Below are 17,566 nucleotides of genomic sequence, written 5' to 3' on the forward strand. Positions count from 1 at the left end.
GAGCACAGGCTCCGGACGCGCAGGCTCAGCGGCCATGGCTCACGGGCCCAGCCGCTCCACGGCATGTGGGATCTTCCCAGACCAGTGCACGAACCCGTGTCCCCTGCATCAGCAGGCAGACTCTCAACCACTGCGCCACCAGGGAAGCCCGCAAATTTCATTTTTGCATGTGATTCATATGGTTTCTTTTTTTTTAAATTAAGGGTACTTTAATTAATTAATTTTTGGCTGTGTTGGGTCTTCGTTTCTGTGCAAGGGCTTTCTCTAGTTGCGGCGAGCAGGGGCCACTCTTCATCGCGGTGCACAGGCCTCTCACTGTCGCGGCCTCTCTTGTTGTAGAGCACAGGCTCCAGACGCGCAGGCTCAGTAGTTGTGGCTCACGGGCCTAGTTGCTCTGCGGCATGTGGGATCTTCCCAGACCAGGGCTCGAACCCGTGTCCCCTGCCTTAGCGGGCAGATTCTCAACCACTGCGCCAACAGGGCACCCCCATATGCTTTCTTTAAAGAAATGGGTCTTGATTTTTTTTTTTCTGTGTGTTCCAAGGCAGCACCAGCGAAAGATTGAGACCGTGTAGACCCAGTCATCCTTAGCAGGGTGTGCTGTGCACTGAGCTCACTGGCCTGACCAAAGGGCTTTTTCTGGCAGCTTGAACTTGTCTCAGCAGTGGGTTCCACCGGTCAGCACTTACTCCCCTGCTCTCTGCTTTTCCCATCTGTTTCCTGGGGCTGCTGTTGCAGAGTACCACCAATCTGGTGACTCAAAACAACAGAAATTTATCCTCTCCCAATTCTGGAGGCCGGAAGTCTGAAATCCAGGTGTTGTCAACAAGGTGGGTTCCTTCTTGGAGGCTGAGAGGGAAAATCTGGGCCATGCCTTTCTCCCAGCTTCTGGGGGTGGCCGGCAGGCCTTGACGTTACTTGGCTTGTAACTGCATCCTTCCAATCTCTGCCTCTATCTTCCCATGGTCTTCTTTCCGAAGTGTGTCTGTGTCCACACTTCCCTCTTCTTATAAGGACATCAGTCATTGAATTAGGGCCCATCCTAGTCTGGTACGACCTCATCTTAACTTGATTCCATCTGCAAACACCCTATTTCCAAATAAGATCACGTTCACGTGTAGAGGCTAAAACGTCAACATGTCATTTTGGGGGGACATAATTCAACCTGCAACACTCTCCTTTTCTGGTCCTCTTTCCTGCCACTTACACTCAACCCTCGGCCTTCCCTTCAGCCTCTCCCAATCTAATATTTACCTTGCTTTTCAGTAAGTGTCTCCTACTTGTCTAGTTTCTGGGGACCTGATCTGAGCCCCAAGATGCCATCATTGACAACCAGGGCCAATCTCACAGCAAATGAATATATTCCAGCCTGGATTATATTTGTCTTTATACCAACGTGGTCATAAAATATAATTTTTACTATTTTTTTTTTTTATGGAGGAAGGGGCACATGAGGGCCAAAGTGTCTCAGGCCCATGAAAGTCATAACTTGGTCCCATTGACAACCACGTTCTCTTTTGTGATTTAATATATGCCAAGGACAATTCAGGAATCGCTAATGTGTTTCCAGTGAAGGAGGTTTAAATATCAACTCACGGTCCCTTACCTGAAACCTGTAGGCCAGAATTGTGTCAAAGCTCAGAGTTTGTATTTTAGCAAGAGAAGACGGTACATACAGGATTTATTACAGAATACTTCCGATGGGCCAGCGGCAGCCCTGATGCTTACGCACAATGGCGATTTCTGCCGTGAAACCAGAGGGCTCCTGCTAAGTGGATAAATAAAGATCATACTAGCCTTAGGTCAGTTTGGATCAGGTTTTGCTGCCAAATAAGTTACGATAAAGCCCGAAAATCTTCTGGTGCTCAGATTTTTAAGGATTTCAGAATTGCAGAGGGAGGATTGAGCATCTGTACAAGACAGGATCTGCATTAAGAAAATAAAGCATCAACCACTGTCCTAGGTGCCAGAAGACCTGATTCTATCAATTGCTGTGTCTGTGATTTGTCTTTTCTTTTTGCTTGTGTCCATCTTTCTTTGATGCTGGGTGAATTCCAGGTGACTGGCGCTGACGGTTATTTCATACTCAGGAGTGAGACACCAAACAGCTAATGAGAAGCTTCAGCTGCAAGGGCTGGCCTTCCCAAGGATAGGTCCCAGCCTAGGATGGGAGCCAGCTTCTGGTTAGGGTGTGCCAGTGTGATTGGGGATCTTTGTTGTGGTGCAGGGCCAGGGCTAGGGTGAGGAGAGTGAAGCACTTGGTTTGGTGGAGAATTTCAGGGAGATAGGGTCCCCAAAAGCTCAGCAATCAACATACATAATATCTTAATGCTGTATTTTAAAAATCAAATAGGCAAACTCTGGTCCTCAGGCTGGTTGCCTATTTCGGTAAATCAAGTTTTCTTGGAACCAGAGCCGGGATGGGGTGAGGCAGGTGAAACACTGCTTTGCAAGTGCAGGGTCCGATTCTGTCGTTATTTAATACTGATATATAGTCCATCAGGGACTTTACTTTTTTAAAACTATATTCATCTTGATGACTACATTTTTGGGGGTCCCCTTAAATTTTGCACTCGTGGCCCTGCTGCTGTGCCTGTCCATCTTCCCGATGAGATGCTCCAATCTCCTGCCTGGGGTGCTGGAGTGGGTCGTCTGTAAACCAGGTGGATGTCAGAGGCCCCAGAGCCAGAGGAGGGAAGAGGATGGGATTCTGCGCTCCAGATACACACTGTGCTTTAACCCTCCTGTTTGCTTTTTGACAGTTTGCCCCTGCCTTCACTTGTGCCTGAATTCCTGAACCGAAGGCTCTGGATTCAACCTTTCGAGGTAGTAAGTCTCAGGGAGGGAATCAGGAGGGGTCTAACTTCTCATGCAGACTTTCAACCCGTCCCCTGTGCAGCCCTGCCAGGCATACCGCCACCCTGACTGTTGCCCGCCAGCCCCGGAGCCTTTCCGGGCTTGTATGCTGTGGATTGACCTCGCTCTGGTTGGCTTTAGCCTTCTCTGCTCTGCTGTGCCACTTACCACTCATCCACCTGTTTTCCATCTTCCTCAACTTCATACACATTCCTTATCTGCTGTGGTCTCCTCTCATGCCCTTTCTCTCCTTGTAGGCTCCTAGCCCTTTGCTCTCACTTTAATGGGCGCCTTCAGCTGTCAGCCTCAAACAACAGAAATCTCTTTTCTTTCTCCCTTCCTTCCTCTCTTCCTCTCTCTCTGTCTCTCTCTGTTTTATTTGCATAGTTTTACTTTCTACCTTATTTGCATAATTGCCCCTTTTCCCTTTATTTACAGAGTTGCCATTTCTCTATTTTATTTGCTGAGTTGCCATTTTTCTTCTGCCAGGCTGGATGGTTTTTATTCATTGGTTACACCTTAATGGGGATAAATTCTCTCCAGTATCCTTCTTAGTTCTCTGGGACCTGGTTCCCTTTGATGTCCTTTGGAGCCAAGACTTTTGGAAGCCAGAGGCATGGGTGTGGCCAAGAGGAGGAACTTGGCTGGAAAGGTGTGACTCTTGCTGCCCAGGGCTTTGGGCTCTGCTCTCTCACCTCAGAGCCCGTTGAATGTTGATGAGCCCTTGCAGTCCGTTTTGCATCTGTGAGGCCCTGAGGTGGATGGAGAGGCTTGAACGATCAGGGTTTTCTCTTCAACATCTTTGCTAACTGCCTGCTCCCCGCCTCCCACTCTTCCTGTCCATGTACTTCTCTTCAAACTGAAGTTATTTGGAACTTGTCAACTCCTGTTCTTACCTCAGGACACATTTTCGGGAGGGTAGAGTTAGGAACCTCAAGCTCTTCACTCAGAAATCCTTTCTGCAATGTTCTGCTCATTTCCATGTTCCAAGCTTTGTTTTAAGTTGCCTCAGATTCTCTGGGAGGCCATGTTCATCCTGAAGTGTCAAAAGGCTCTTCTTCTGGTCTCTGGCGCCTCCTAGAGGCTTTTCTCCTCAATTGCTCAGTGTTGTGTGAGAGTCGTGTTTGGAATTAGATGTTGAGGCCTTAACTTGAGGCTAGGAAGGCTGCACAGCACCGCCCTGTCCTCTGGACCCCCCCCCCAAGTAACCACATAAAAGTGTCTTGCCTACCAACAGCACTCTGTTTACCACGCTAAGAGAAGAGTCTGCAACCACCTGGCCATCTGTTCCCCAGGGGACTTTTTAAAAATGAATTTTAAAAAATTTTTATTAAGCTATAATTAAAAAGTATAATAGGAAGCTGACAAGCACTGCCTCAGCCAGGTGATCAGGGTCCACACCAACAGTGAAAGTTGTGTATGTGCCCTAGGTGAGCTGTGACTCGAGTGGCACTTGACCTCTCAGGTTGTTCTCCCCCAAACCCATTACCCCAGTCTAATCATGACAAAGACGTCAGACATATCCCAACTGAGGGACAGTCTACATGACCATCCCCTTTCCCATCCTTATTTTGCTCCCTAGTACTTTCCACCATCTAACATCTTGTAATGTAACCTCCAAAGGGGCAGGTAATTTCATCTGTTTTGTTCATTGCTATATTCCCAGCTTGAAAACTGTCCCCCAAATAAAGTACATGCTTAATAAATATTTTTGAATGAATGAATAAGTGAATATAGAGCTACCTTTTCCTTTTTAATTGCTGCATAGTATTCCATTGTATGAATATAACATCCTGGTTTATTTAACAAGACCACTACTCATAGGCATTTAGATTATTTCCAGTCTTTTGCTATTGCTAAGGGCCCTGCATGGAACATCCTTGTATATAGGCATTTGTACATGTGAGGGTCTCTCTTACAATCTGCTTCTAGAATTGAAATTGCTGAGTCTAAGTATATCTCTCCAATTTTGATAGATATTACAGATTTCTCTCCATCTTAGAGGTGGCCTCACCTACACAGTAGAATCAGTGAAAAATGGTATCTCAGTGTAATTTTTTGAGTGAAGTTGAGTATATTTTCCTTTGTTTAAGAGCCATTTGTGTTTCCTTTCTGTGAACTGTCTGTTAATATGTTTTTGTTCATTTTTTATTGAATAATTTGTCTTTTCAGGTATGCTTAAAAAGTCTTTACATATCAAATATATCACCCCCTTATCTGTGACATGAACTGCAAATACTTTCTCCTACTTTATTTCACTTTTGGCATTGCTTACTGTGCTTTTTGTGAGGCAGAATTTACATCTGTGTGTGGTTTAACTGGTCAGTCTTTGCTTTTTTTTTTTTTTTTGACCTCTGCTCTATTATTTTTTCATGATTCTGGAGTAACTAGGCAATGCAATTAGACAATAAAAATAAATTAGATTGCATAAAGGGTGATAAGATCATCATTATTTGTAGACGGTTTAATTGCTTAGCCAAGAAAATCACATGGAGAGGCAACTATTGCAAATAATCAGAGAATTTAATATAGCGATTTGGTATAAAATTAATATATAGAAATCTACAGTTTTAGTGTACACCCGTGAGAACCTGTTAGAAGGTAAGATAGGAGTGATCCATTCACAAAAGAAGAATGATGAACAGGACTTGCCCTATCAGATGCCAGCATACCTAAAAACTGTAATTATTAAGACATGTGGTACCAGCATGTGAATGATGAAGAGATTGGACAAATTGAATAAGAGTCTAGAAATAGATCGAAATACATAGGAAAGTTAGCATATGATAAAGGGAGCAATCAGATAGGTGAGCAAAAGATTATTCAATAAATGATGGTGGGGCAACCAGGTCTCCATTTAGAAAAAAATAATGTGGGTCCCCACCTCACATTTTATGCCAAAACAATTTCAGTGGGATAAGATATTTCAATAGAAGAAAATGAAATCATAAAATTACTAGAAAAACAGGTGCTAAAATTGTTGTAGAACTGAAATGTGGAAGATCCTTTATGGCTTCCACTGCCCTGGATGATCTCATTCACACTCACGGCTGTACTTGTCATGACTCCCAAATTCATCCCTGTACCAGAACTCTCCTCTGAGTCTGAGATGCACATATGTAACTGCCTACTGGATGTCTCCACTGGAAGATCACAAACTCAGCTCAAGTTCAGCATGTCAAATTTAATTAATACTATTCACTCCCCGCTTCCCCAACTCCAAATGATCTTTTCCCCTCAGTGAATGGCACTCCCTCTCTCATTCATCTAGTTGCACAGACCAGAAACCTGGAAGTCACCATGAATTCTTCCCTCTCCCTCATAATCCAGCCTCTCCATTATAATCTATTGCCATGTCTCTCAGTGTTACTTCCTAAGTATCTCTTGAATCCATTTCTCTTTATCTCCATCACCACCAACTTGGTTCACGCTACCATCACCTTGCTCCTGAAGGTCTGTGCCCTCTTGCCAGTGATGACTGTAGAATAATGAGCATGGTACCACCTTCAAAGGCTTGCACTGCTCCTCAGATCAAGATCAAAATCCACTCTCATCTTTTCGTAACATCCCTGACTTTCTTTCAGTCCCTTACATTCACGTGCTCCTTCAGACGAGGACTGAAAAATGTCCATTGACTGTAGTGACATGGAGATACTGAGGACCTCTGCAACATCTCTATTTGTCATCTCTCACGTGCCATTCCAATCCTCTTAGCCCCGCTTCTTATTCTGAGTCCTACTGTTGCAAGCAGTTCTCTGCAGGTTTCAGTTGACTTTGAGGACTTGAAACCTAGTGTGATTTGTCTCAGGCCCACACCACGCCCCTCTTGATTCCTGTCCAGGGCTCCTCTGAAGGCACAGCATGGGAAAATCAAAGGAATACACGCAGGGCCTTTGCATACGCTGGGACATTCTTTTGACCTCTTTCTGTTTTATACATGCCAAATCAACCTTAAAATCACAGTTCAAGTTCCACTTCCTCAGGGAAACCTTTCCCAGCCTCCATGAAGAGGTCAAATCCTCCTCTTTTTAGGCTCTTCTAGTGTCACTTACTTCTTTGTGTCACCGTTGAAATCTCGTAATGTGTTTCACTCACGTCTGTTTAACCCACTAGACTGTAGAGCTAACTAATAAGCTGTGCGTGTCATCAGATAGACCCCCCCAAGGCCACCCACTAGCTAGGAGAGGACAAGGAAGAGTCAGGAAGTAACTTCCAAAATGTTCACACTTGGAAATCACATAGGCTCAGATCTGCTTAGGTGCTGAGCAAACATAATATTGCCTGAGTTACTTGCCAAAGTTCCTCGCATCCCCGAGCTTCGTTACCTCCTTGGCACACCTGTGTCTCCCAGTGGAGATGTAGAACTTTGAGACCTGGAGTGGCATCTGCAAAAGCTGCATATTTTCAAGCTGTGAATCATCTTTTAACACACATTTTCTAGATGTATTAGTTTTCTTTTTTTTTTAAGTGTTTTTTTTTTAATTAATTAATTTATTTTTGGCTGTGTTGGGTCTCTGTTGCTGCGTGCAGGCTGTCTCTAGTTGCGGCGAGCGGGGGCTACTTTTTGTTGTGGTGCGCGGACTTCTCGTTGCGGTGGCTTCTCTTGTTGCAGAGCACGGGTGCTCTGGTGCTCTAGAGCACAGGCTCAGTAGTTGCGGCACACAGGCTCAGTTGCTCCGCGGCATGTGGGATCTTCCCGGACCAGGGATTGAAGCCACGTCCCCTGCATCAGCAGGCAGATTCTTAACCACTGCACCACCAGGGAAGTCCACCTAGATGTATTAGTCTTCTATTGCTGTGTAACAAATAACCCCCAAACTGAAACACTTCAAACAATACACATTTATTAGCTTAAATTTCTGTGGGTTAGAGTTGGGGTGGGCTTGCCTGGGTTCTCTGCTTTAGGTCTCATAAGGCTAAAATCAAGGTGTTGGCCAGCTGGACTCTTATCTCAAGGCTCTGGCTGAGGATCCATTTCCAAATTCATTTGAGCTGTCAGTCAGCTTTAGTTCTTTGTGGTTGTAAGATCAGGGCCCCCATTGCCTTGCTAACTGTCAACAGGGAGCCACTGTCAGCTTCTACACGCTGCCTGCATTCCTTGTCAGGGGCCCACCCCCTCCATCTTTAAGTCTGCAGTTATGTGTCCAATTCTTCTCCTGCTTCCCATCTCTCTGACTGTTCCTTCTGCTACTAGCCAGAAAAAACTCTCTGCTTTTAAAGGCATATATGATTAGATTAGGGCCATCTAGATAATCTCCTTTTTGTCACATAATGTAACATAATTACGGGAGTAATACCAAGGGGCAAAAGTCATAGGAATCATCTTAAAATTCCGCCTACCACACCAGGTAAAGCAGGGCTTTCTTTTAGGAAAAGTTAAACATTAAGCAGCGGCACCTTGATGGTGCTGTAGTTGGAAATAACTACGAGAGATTGAAAATGTCTGGAAGTTCTGTTCCACTTTAGTTTTCATCTCATAAGGAGCTGGCTTTTCCTTAGCTGTTACAAATGGCAGTAATTATTGATCCTCAGAATACTCAACATCCATGTAAAAATCTTTTCTAATATAGGAAGGGTGTGGCAGTGACTGTTAGTTCACTAAGCCTAAATTCCAGGAGAATTTAAAAAGAAAGCACGTACTTGGTTTAACTCACAATAAGGACGTGAGTTGGGCTTTAGTGAAAAATAGTTTAGTAAAGATTGGTCTCCACACCCGGCGAAATAAGATTTTGAGAGTTTTTTTGACTCTAACCCTTGATCATACCAATCACATTAATCTGTCCATTGCTTCGTATAATTACCAAAATAATATATTCAGCCCCTGAAAGAGTCGCAGAAAGTGAGGCACTCTACTAAATGTTACAAAGGATGCATACAAATATAAAACGTCATGTCTTCCCCACAGAAGTTTACAAAAGCAGAAGAATGGCTATTCATGCCAATGTTTGTATGATAAGGGACGTATAAATAGTAGCCTCCTTAGAAAACATTTTTTGAGTGCTGTCTACATTTGAGGAAGTGTTCTGGCATGAAGATTTCAAAATCAGATTGTGTAGCATGACGGTTAGTGATTAAAGATGCCATGTTGGAATCAGATGGACTCGTCTCCCCTCTACAGTGTGTTATCCTTCTGAAAGTTAGTTAAGTCTCTCAGTTTGTTTCTTCACTTACAAAATATGGATAATAATAGAACCTATCTCGTTTGTTGCTGGGAACATAAACATGGGTGAGAAAATGTTTATGTTTGGCGTAAAACGTGACACTTTGTTTGCTATTATTATCGACAGAAAATGTCCACTTTCATGCTAGGACATAAGAGAATTTGATACATACCATCATAGAGGTATAGAAAAATTGTGGGAAATACCAATAAAATATATGCTGTGTAGGTAAAAGGTAAGAGTCATCTCCGGATCTGGACTCTCCTTGGGACTAGCCAAAGTTTCATCGAGTTATGCTAATAGGTCGAAGCGACTGATGTATAGCTTGCTGTGCTATAGATCTGGCGTGAACCATAGCCAGGGTCCAGCATCAGGCCCGTTATGGTGGTGAGGCATCTTGATGAGTGCTTCTGCAAAAGCTTTTCAGGTTTTCCTGTCATCACATCTCAGATAGCTTCATCTTTCACTTCTTTGAGCACCATGAAGCTGAACACGGTCAAAAACTAAAATCGTTTGGAACCTAATTTAATGCAGTGTATTTAACAGTTAAGAGAACTCCCACTTCAAAACTCAGGCCAAGTATGGTTGAAGCACTGTGAATTTCATCATGAAATGCCTGGCAAATATTGCCCCTCTCATATTGTGACTCCACTTTGATTTTCTTTAGGAAAACATGACTCTTCACTTTTTGCTTCTGACCTGCCTTTTCCTGCTAATCTCTGATTCCTGTGAGTTCTTCGCTGAAGCAAATTATTCTAGAAGCTATCCTTGCGATGAGACAAAACGAAATGGCTCCGTTATTGCAGAATGTAACAATCGTCAATTACACGAGGTACCCCAAACGGTGGACAAAAGTGTGACAGAACTAGACCTATCTGGTAATTTCATCAGACGCATAACAAATGAATCATTTCAAGGGCTGCAAAATCTGACTAAGATCGATCTAAACCATAACGTCAAGCTGTGGCCCCAGAATGAAAATCCTGCTGTAAAGAACGGTATGACTATTACAGACGGGGCATTTCTCAACCTAAAAAACCTAAGGGAGTTACTGCTTGAAGACAACCAGTTACAAGAAATGCCGGCTGGTTTGCCAAAATCTTTGAAAGAACTTAGTCTAATTCAAAATAGAATAACTGTGTTAACGAAAAAGAACACTTCTGGACTTAGGAATCTGGAAAGTCTCTATTTGGGCTGGAACTGTTACTTTGCTTGTAATGAAACCTTTGCCATAGAAGATGGAACCTTTGAAAACCTTACCAAGTTGAAGGTGCTGTCATTATCTTTTAATCCCCTTTTCCACGTGCCACCCAGACTGCCAAGCTCCCTAACAGAGCTCTATCTTAGCAACACCAAGATCAAAAACATCAGTCAAGAAGACTTCAAGGGACTGAGAAATTTAAAAGTACTAGATTTAAGTGGGAACTGCCCGAGATGTTTTAACGCGCCATTTCCCTGCATACCTTGCAAAGGAGGTGCTTCAATTCAGATACATCCTCTTGCTTTTCAAACCCTGACCCAACTTCGCTACCTAAACCTCTCTAGCACTTCGCTCCGGAAGGTTCCTGCGACCTGGTTTGACAACATGCGTCATCTGAGGGTGCTGCATCTCGAGTTCAACTATTTAATGGACGAAATAGCCTCTGGGGAATTTTTGGCAAAACTGCCCTCCTTAGAAATACTTGACTTATCTTACAACTATGAGCTGAAAAAATACCCACAGTACATTAATATTTCTCAAAAATTTTCGAAGCTTACATCTCTCCAGATATTGCATTTAAGAGGTTATGTGTTCCAGGAACTTAGAAACGAAGATTTCCAGCCCCTGAGGAACCTCTCAAATTTAATGGCTATCAACTTGGGCGTTAATTTTATTAAGCAAATTGATTTTACCGTTTTCCACTCGTTCTCCAACCTGAAAATCATTTACTTGTCCGAAAACAGAATTTCACCCTTGGTCAGTGATACCAAGCAACAAAATGCAAATGGCCCCTCTTTCCAAAGGCATATCCTTAAGCCACGGTCAGCAGATACTGAGTTTGACCCACATTCGAATTTTTATCATGACACCAATCCTTTGATAAAGCCACAATGTTCCAATTACGGCAAAGCCTTAGATTTAAGCTTGAACAGTATTTTCTTTATTGGGATAAAGCAATTTGAAGGTTTTAGGAACATTTCCTGTTTAAATCTGTCTTCAAATGGCAACGGTCAAGCGTTAAATGGAACTGAGTTTTCACTTTTGCGTGGTATCAAGTATTTGGACTTGACAAACAACAGACTAGACTTTGATGATGATGCTGCTTTCAGCGAATTGCCATTGTTAGAAGTTCTAGATCTGAGCTACAATGCGCACTACTTCCGAATAGCAGGGGTAACACACCGTCTAGGCTTTATTCAAAATTTAACTCAGCTGAAAGTTTTAAACTTGAGCTACAATAGTATTTTTACTTTAACAGAACCATACCTGAAAAGCATGTCCCTGGAAGAATTAGTTTTCAGTGGAAACCGCCTTGACCTTTTGTGGAATGCTCAAGATGTCAGGTACTGGCAAATTTTTAAATATCTCAGCAATCTGACACGGCTTCATTTAGCCTCTAATAACCTTCAGCGTATCCCCGATGAAGCCTTCCTTAACTTGCCCCGGAGTCTCACCGAACTATATATAAATGATAATAGGTTAAATTTCTTTAACTGGTCCTTACTACAGCAGTTTCCTCATCTCTGCTTGCTTGACTTAAGTGGGAACGAGCTGTTCTTTGTAACTGACAGCCTATCGAAATTCACATCTTCTCTTGAGACACTGCTCCTGGGTCAAAACAGGATTTCCCACCTGCCGTCTGGCTTTCTTTCCGAAGCCAGCAGTCTGACACACCTCGATTTAAGTGCCAACCAGCTCAAGATGATCAACAAATCCACGTTTGAAACTAAGACCGCCACCAAGTTAGCCATTTTGGAACTAGGTAGAAACCCTTTTGACTGTACCTGTGACATCGGAGATTTTCGAGAATGGATGGATGGGAATCTGAACGTCACAATTCCCAGATTGACAGATGTCATCTGCGCCAGTCCTGGGGATCAACAAGGCAAGAGTATTGTGAGTCTAGAGCTCACAACTTGTGTTTCAGATACCGTTGCGGCAATATTCTGTTTCTTCACCTTTTTTGTCACCATCTCAGTTATGCTGGCTGCCCTGGCTCATCATTGGTTTTACTGGGATGCTTGGTTTCTCTATCATGTGTGCTTAGCTAAGGTAAAAGGCTACAGGTCTCTTTCCACATCCCAGACTTTCTACGATGCTTACGTCTCTTATGACACCAAAGATGCCTCTGTCACGGACTGGGTGATCAATGAGCTGCGCTTCCACCTGGAAGAGAGTGAGGACAAAAATGTGCTCCTCTGTTTAGAGGAAAGGGATTGGGACCCGGGACTCGCCATCATCGACAACCTCATGCAGAGCATCAACCAAAGCAGGAAAACAATATTTGTTCTAACCAAAAAGTATGCCAAAAACTGGAACTTTAAAACAGCTTTCTACTTGGCCTTGCAGAGGCTAATAGATGAGAATATGGATGTGATTGTCTTTATTCTGCTGGAGCCAGTGTTGCAGCATTCGCAGTATTTGAGGCTGCGGCAGAGGATCTGCAAGAGCTCCATCCTCCAGTGGCCTGACAACCCCAAGGCGGAAGGCTTGTTTTGGCAGAGTCTGAAGAATGTCGTCTTAACTGCAAATGATTCACGGTATAACAATTTGTATGTCAATTCCATTAAGCAGTACTAACTGATGTTAAGTCCGGGTTCACCAACATACTAAGAATGCACAGCAGTGACCCTTCTGTCTTAGCTATCACTTGGTGTGTAACAAATTACCCCCAAACTTAATGGCTTAAAATGATACAATTTGTTATGTCATAGTCTCTGGATCAGGAGTCCAGGCGTGGCTTATCGCTGGGTCCTCTGCTCAGGGCCTCTCAAAGGCTGTAATCGCCGTGTCAGCCAGGGCCACAGGCATCTGCTAGGGTTAGCATCCACTTCTGAGCTCACACTCATGTGGTGGTTTTCAGGGTTGAGTTCTTCCTGGGCTGTTGGCCCAAGGCTGCCCTCAGTTCCCGGCCATGTGGACCCCTTGCTGTGGCAGCTTGCTTCATCAAAGCCAACAAGAGAGAGAGATTGCTGACACCGTGGAAGTCGCCATCTTTGTAGTCTAATCAGGGAAGTGATAACCCATCACCTTGGCCATATTCTGCTTGTTAGAGTTAAAATCACCAGCCCTGCCAGCTCCATGGGAGTGATCACCTCAGTCCTGGAAAAGTGGTCCATGACCGAGATGGGTGGTTGTGATAGCCTCACTCAGCCTGCCATCTTGGTCATAAATGGTGAATACCAGGAGAGGGGACCACTGTGGCCATCTTAGCAGTTGGCCTACTATACCTTCATTTCAATATCTCAGAACTTTTGCAACTATGATACTTCTGATGTTAAGTTGCTATTTAGATTTATCATATATCCATGGCTATGTGGTTATATTACGCTGTGTTTGCAGTAGTCCTTCTTTTACAATTACTTTTATAAATACTGGCTATGATATTTCACTTCTAAGGTTTAGATGCCTTTTAAAGGCTAAGATGGATGGTATTTAAAGTGTTTTGCTTTTTTTTTTTTTTTACTTCTTAACCATTTTTTAAAAGTGTGTAGCTAAATTAGAAGCATTTGGAGTATCTGTCAATTGCTATTGCTGTCAATCATGAAATTAATGATTAAAATGCTTCGTTTCACATCATAAGCATATAATAAATACACAGTAGGGAAACAGATCTATAATATAAAATAAGTTACCTAAATGTCCATTGACAGATGAATGGATAAAGAAGATGTAGTACATATATACAGTGGAATACTACTCAGCCATAAAAAAAAGAACGAAATAACACCATTTGCAGCAACATGGACGCACCTGGAGATTATCATACTACGTGAAGTAAGTCAGAAAGAGAAAGACAAATACCATATGGTATCACTTTTATGTGGAATCTAAAATATGACACAAAGGAACCTATCTACGAAGCAGAAACAGACTCATGGACAGAGAACAGACTTGGTTGCCAAGGGGGAAGTGGATGGACTGGGAGTTTGGGGTTAGTAGATGCAAACTATTCCATATAGAATAGATGGACAACAAGGTCCTACTGTACAGCACAGAGAACTATATTCAGTGTCCTGGGATAAACCATAATGGAAAAGAATACTAAAAAAGAATGTATATATAACTGTCACTCTGCTGTACAGCAGAAATTAACACAACATTGCAAATCAACTATAATTTAAAAAATAAAAACCCGGGGGATTAAAAAATAAAATAAAATACCATCAACACTGGGTTTTTGGAGAATACTTAGGAAGAAAAAGCTTTGGTAGAAATCAAAGGGGGAACAGTTTTCATAACGTTTGTACATTAAGATAATTATTAACAGAGAAATTCTATCTTTAGTTCCTACTCAGAAGATGTAATGTCAGAATGCCTACCTGTCGGTACCCTTTATGCAGTTCTGCCACATGTAACAGTGTTGGCATTCCGTACCACCTCTGCTACCCCTTGGTTCCTCTGCATCTGTCCATAGCGTCTTCTATCCAGTGTAGTATGAATCTTGAAGAGGTACCTTATGAACTTGAACTGAAAATAACTGGAAATTATTCGAGCGTAAGAAAGTAAAGTCCCTTTAGAATGAAAAGAAGAAAAATCTCCAGTGCACCATACTACCTTAAGTACAGTCTCTTAATTAACCTTGCAGCATGAGTTATCTTTAAATATGAGTTTCTAAGGAACTGAACGAAATGATGTGTCTTAGTGTAACATGGACAAAGTGGAAATCAGTCAAGGACGATTTTAGCTTTGTCACGTTGAACCCTGTGCTGTGCCCATGATGTTAATAGAAAGGTATTTATGCTTGCATTTGTTGAGGCATGAAGACAAATATCCAAAAGCAGGACCATTCATGGTGGGGTGCAGTTACAGCTCGTTCCTGTGGATGCCACATTAACTTGTTGTCTGGTAGAAGCTCATTCCTGTGTTCTCTGATTGTTTTGGTAAAATAAAAATGTACATGTTTTCAGGGGTAGTGATTACAGGTCTATGTTAAGCTCACATACTTTGGCAGTGTCCTGTTGACAGAATGACAAGTTAATGAAAGTCACAAACAATTTTACCTTTTCCTTAGCAATCATCTTCATAAAGTGAAGGTAGTGAAATCAGTGGTTAATAAAAACATTTGTTCTTGAAACTCATTCATTCCTCATTTAAGATACCATTATGGTAAAATCAGAACTGTAATTTTGTTGGTTGGTTGGTTGGTTTTGTTATGTTTTGCGGGAGAAGGAAGGATTATTACTTGCAGCAAGTAAGGAGAGCACCGGGGATCTTTGCCGAAGCGGTGTCTCCCAGACCTCTAATTTGTTAAAGAGAAAGCATTGTTTTGTTTTCTGTTATTTTTAAATGAATATATGATAACACCCATATACAAGCTTTTAAAAATTCAAATTTTACAAAGGGATGTATGATTAAATTTCAGTCTCCCTCCCAACACAACTTCGCTTCCTAGAGACAATCACTGTTAAAAGTTCTTATGTAGGGCTTCCCTGGTGGCGCAGTGATTGAGAGTCCGCCTGCCGATGCAGGGGACACGGGTTCGTGCCCCGGTCCGGGAAGATCCCACATGCCGCGGAGCGGCTGGGCCCGAGAGCCATGGCCACTGAGCCTGCGCGTCCGGAGCCTGTGCTCCGCAACGGGAGAGGGCACACAGTGAGAGGCCCGCGTACCGCGAAAAAAAAAAAAATAGTTCTTATGTATCCTTTTGTATTATAAGTGTAAAGGCTCAGTTGCTGTAACCAAGAGATCCAACAATACTGAAGTTTATTTCTTTATCCCATACGCTATGGCCTGAATGTTTGTGTCCTCCCAAAATTCATATGTTGAAAACTAACCCCCAAGGTGATGGTGTTAGGAGGTTGGACCTTTGGGAGGCGATTAGGTCATGAGAGCAGATCCGTCATGAATGTGATTAGTGCCCTTATAAAAGTGGCCCAAGAACCCTCCCTTGCCCCTTCCACCATGTGACGGTACAGCAAAAAGATAGCTACCTAAGAAGCGTGCTCTCGCCAGACGCTGAATCTGCCAGTGCCGTGATCTTGGACTTCCCAGCCTCCAGAATTTTGAGAAATAAATGTTTGTTGTTTATAAGCCACCCGATCTCTGGTATTTTGTGATAGCACCCTGGACGGACTGAGACACCCATAACAGTTCCAATGAGAATAGTTTGGGGTGGCAGGGCAGCTCTGCTCTACATGGCCATTCAAGATCCCATGTTCCTTTCTCTTGTTGCTCTGCTGTCCCCCAGGGAATTGGCATCACCTCCATGGTCCAGGCAGGGTCACCGGTAAGGGTGGGTTCCCACTGTAGGCAGGGGGAAAAATAACAAGGAAGAATACTCAGACCAGTGTCTTAAGGCCTAGACTCAACAGCGGCAAACATCTGCTCCCCTTCCATTAGTGAGGACCTATTTGACGCCACATAACTGCAAGGTATGCTGGGAAATATATATATTTCAAATATAACTATGGAAGCAAGGGAAGGGATTTGGGAGATAGCTAGCAGTCTCTGCCACAACTTCTAGAAGCTTTCAGTTTGCATATCTAAGCCTTTAATTGCTCTTTTACTATAAAGGAGCAGACTCTATACTACTCGTCTACATTTTGCTCTTTTCACTTAAAATTTCTCAGTGTATATTTTCCTTTCTAACGGCTGCATGGTACTGACTTATACGAATGTATCAGAAGGTATTTTCCCCATCCTTTATTGCTGAACATTTAGATTGCTTCCAATCTTTTGGTATTACAAATAATTACAAATAATTCGAAAATACTTTCCTGCCACGTGGAGACTCCGTCTCAGAGGGCAGTCTCCATTCTTTTGATGCAGCTGGTTCCTACTCAGATATTTTACACTGTTCATGCAACAAAAATTGAGGGAGCACCTACTGTGTGCACCGGATGTCACTGTGTCAGAGCACACTTGTGCGGAGTCGTTGGACCAATGGTGACTGGCCTGCTCTCCCCTCTCCAAGTCCGGGCTTCAGGTGAGCATGTTTCCTCGGGGTGAAAGGGGGGAAGGAAGAGAGGGCTGTGGGAAGGAGCAGCTGTGTTCCAGCAGTCAACATCTGTGTGTGTGAAGGACTCTCTGGGAGGTCTGCCAGGCCTCCATGCTCCAGCTGGTCCTACCACAGTACTGGAAACCCTCCACACAATGCTCATTGCTACATCCTAAAGGAGCCAAGAGTTAGAGCATTAACACTTTAGCTATAATTAGGTCCTCAGACCCCTTCTATTGAGATAGAATAGGCCTCACACATTCCAGACCTCTTCTATCTTTTTCAAGGCTCCATCCTCCCCTATTATCATCTTTGGTGGTGAGAATACAAAAGTATCGGGCCTGGGATATCTCACCTTTTATCTCATCTATCTTCTTCAATTCACAATTTCTACTTAATGGACAAATG

General features: G+C 43.1%; 1 protein-coding gene across 10 annotated transcripts in view; it reads left to right on the forward strand.

Moving 5' to 3' along the window:
- LOC112409742 (toll-like receptor 8) overlaps positions 1–17,566 on the forward strand; it is a 144,202-nt gene that overhangs the window by 48,444 nt on the left and 78,192 nt on the right. For 3 of the 10 annotated variants that reach the window (XM_024760044.1, XM_024760042.1, XM_024760040.1), the window contains 2 exons: positions 2,763–2,826; positions 9,685–12,845. The exons of 1 other annotated variant lie outside the window; for it this stretch is intronic. In XM_024760044.1, coding sequence (XP_024615812.1) covers positions 9,691–12,798 — 3,108 coding nt within the window. In that variant the 5' untranslated portion in view covers positions 2,763–2,826; positions 9,685–9,690 and the 3' untranslated portion in view covers positions 12,799–12,845. Of the gene's footprint in view, positions 1–430; positions 831–2,762; positions 2,830–9,684; positions 13,956–17,566 lie in introns of those variants that run through there. 6 more of the 10 variants (XM_024760045.1, XM_024760041.1, XM_024760048.1 and 3 more) reach the window with 4 other exon arrangements.

This window comes from Neophocaena asiaeorientalis, unplaced genomic scaffold (genome assembly GCF_003031525.2).
Source record: "Neophocaena asiaeorientalis asiaeorientalis breed wild unplaced genomic scaffold, Neophocaena_asiaeorientalis_V1.1 scaffold295, whole genome shotgun sequence".
Taxonomy (NCBI): Eukaryota; Metazoa; Chordata; class Mammalia; order Artiodactyla; family Phocoenidae; genus Neophocaena; species Neophocaena asiaeorientalis.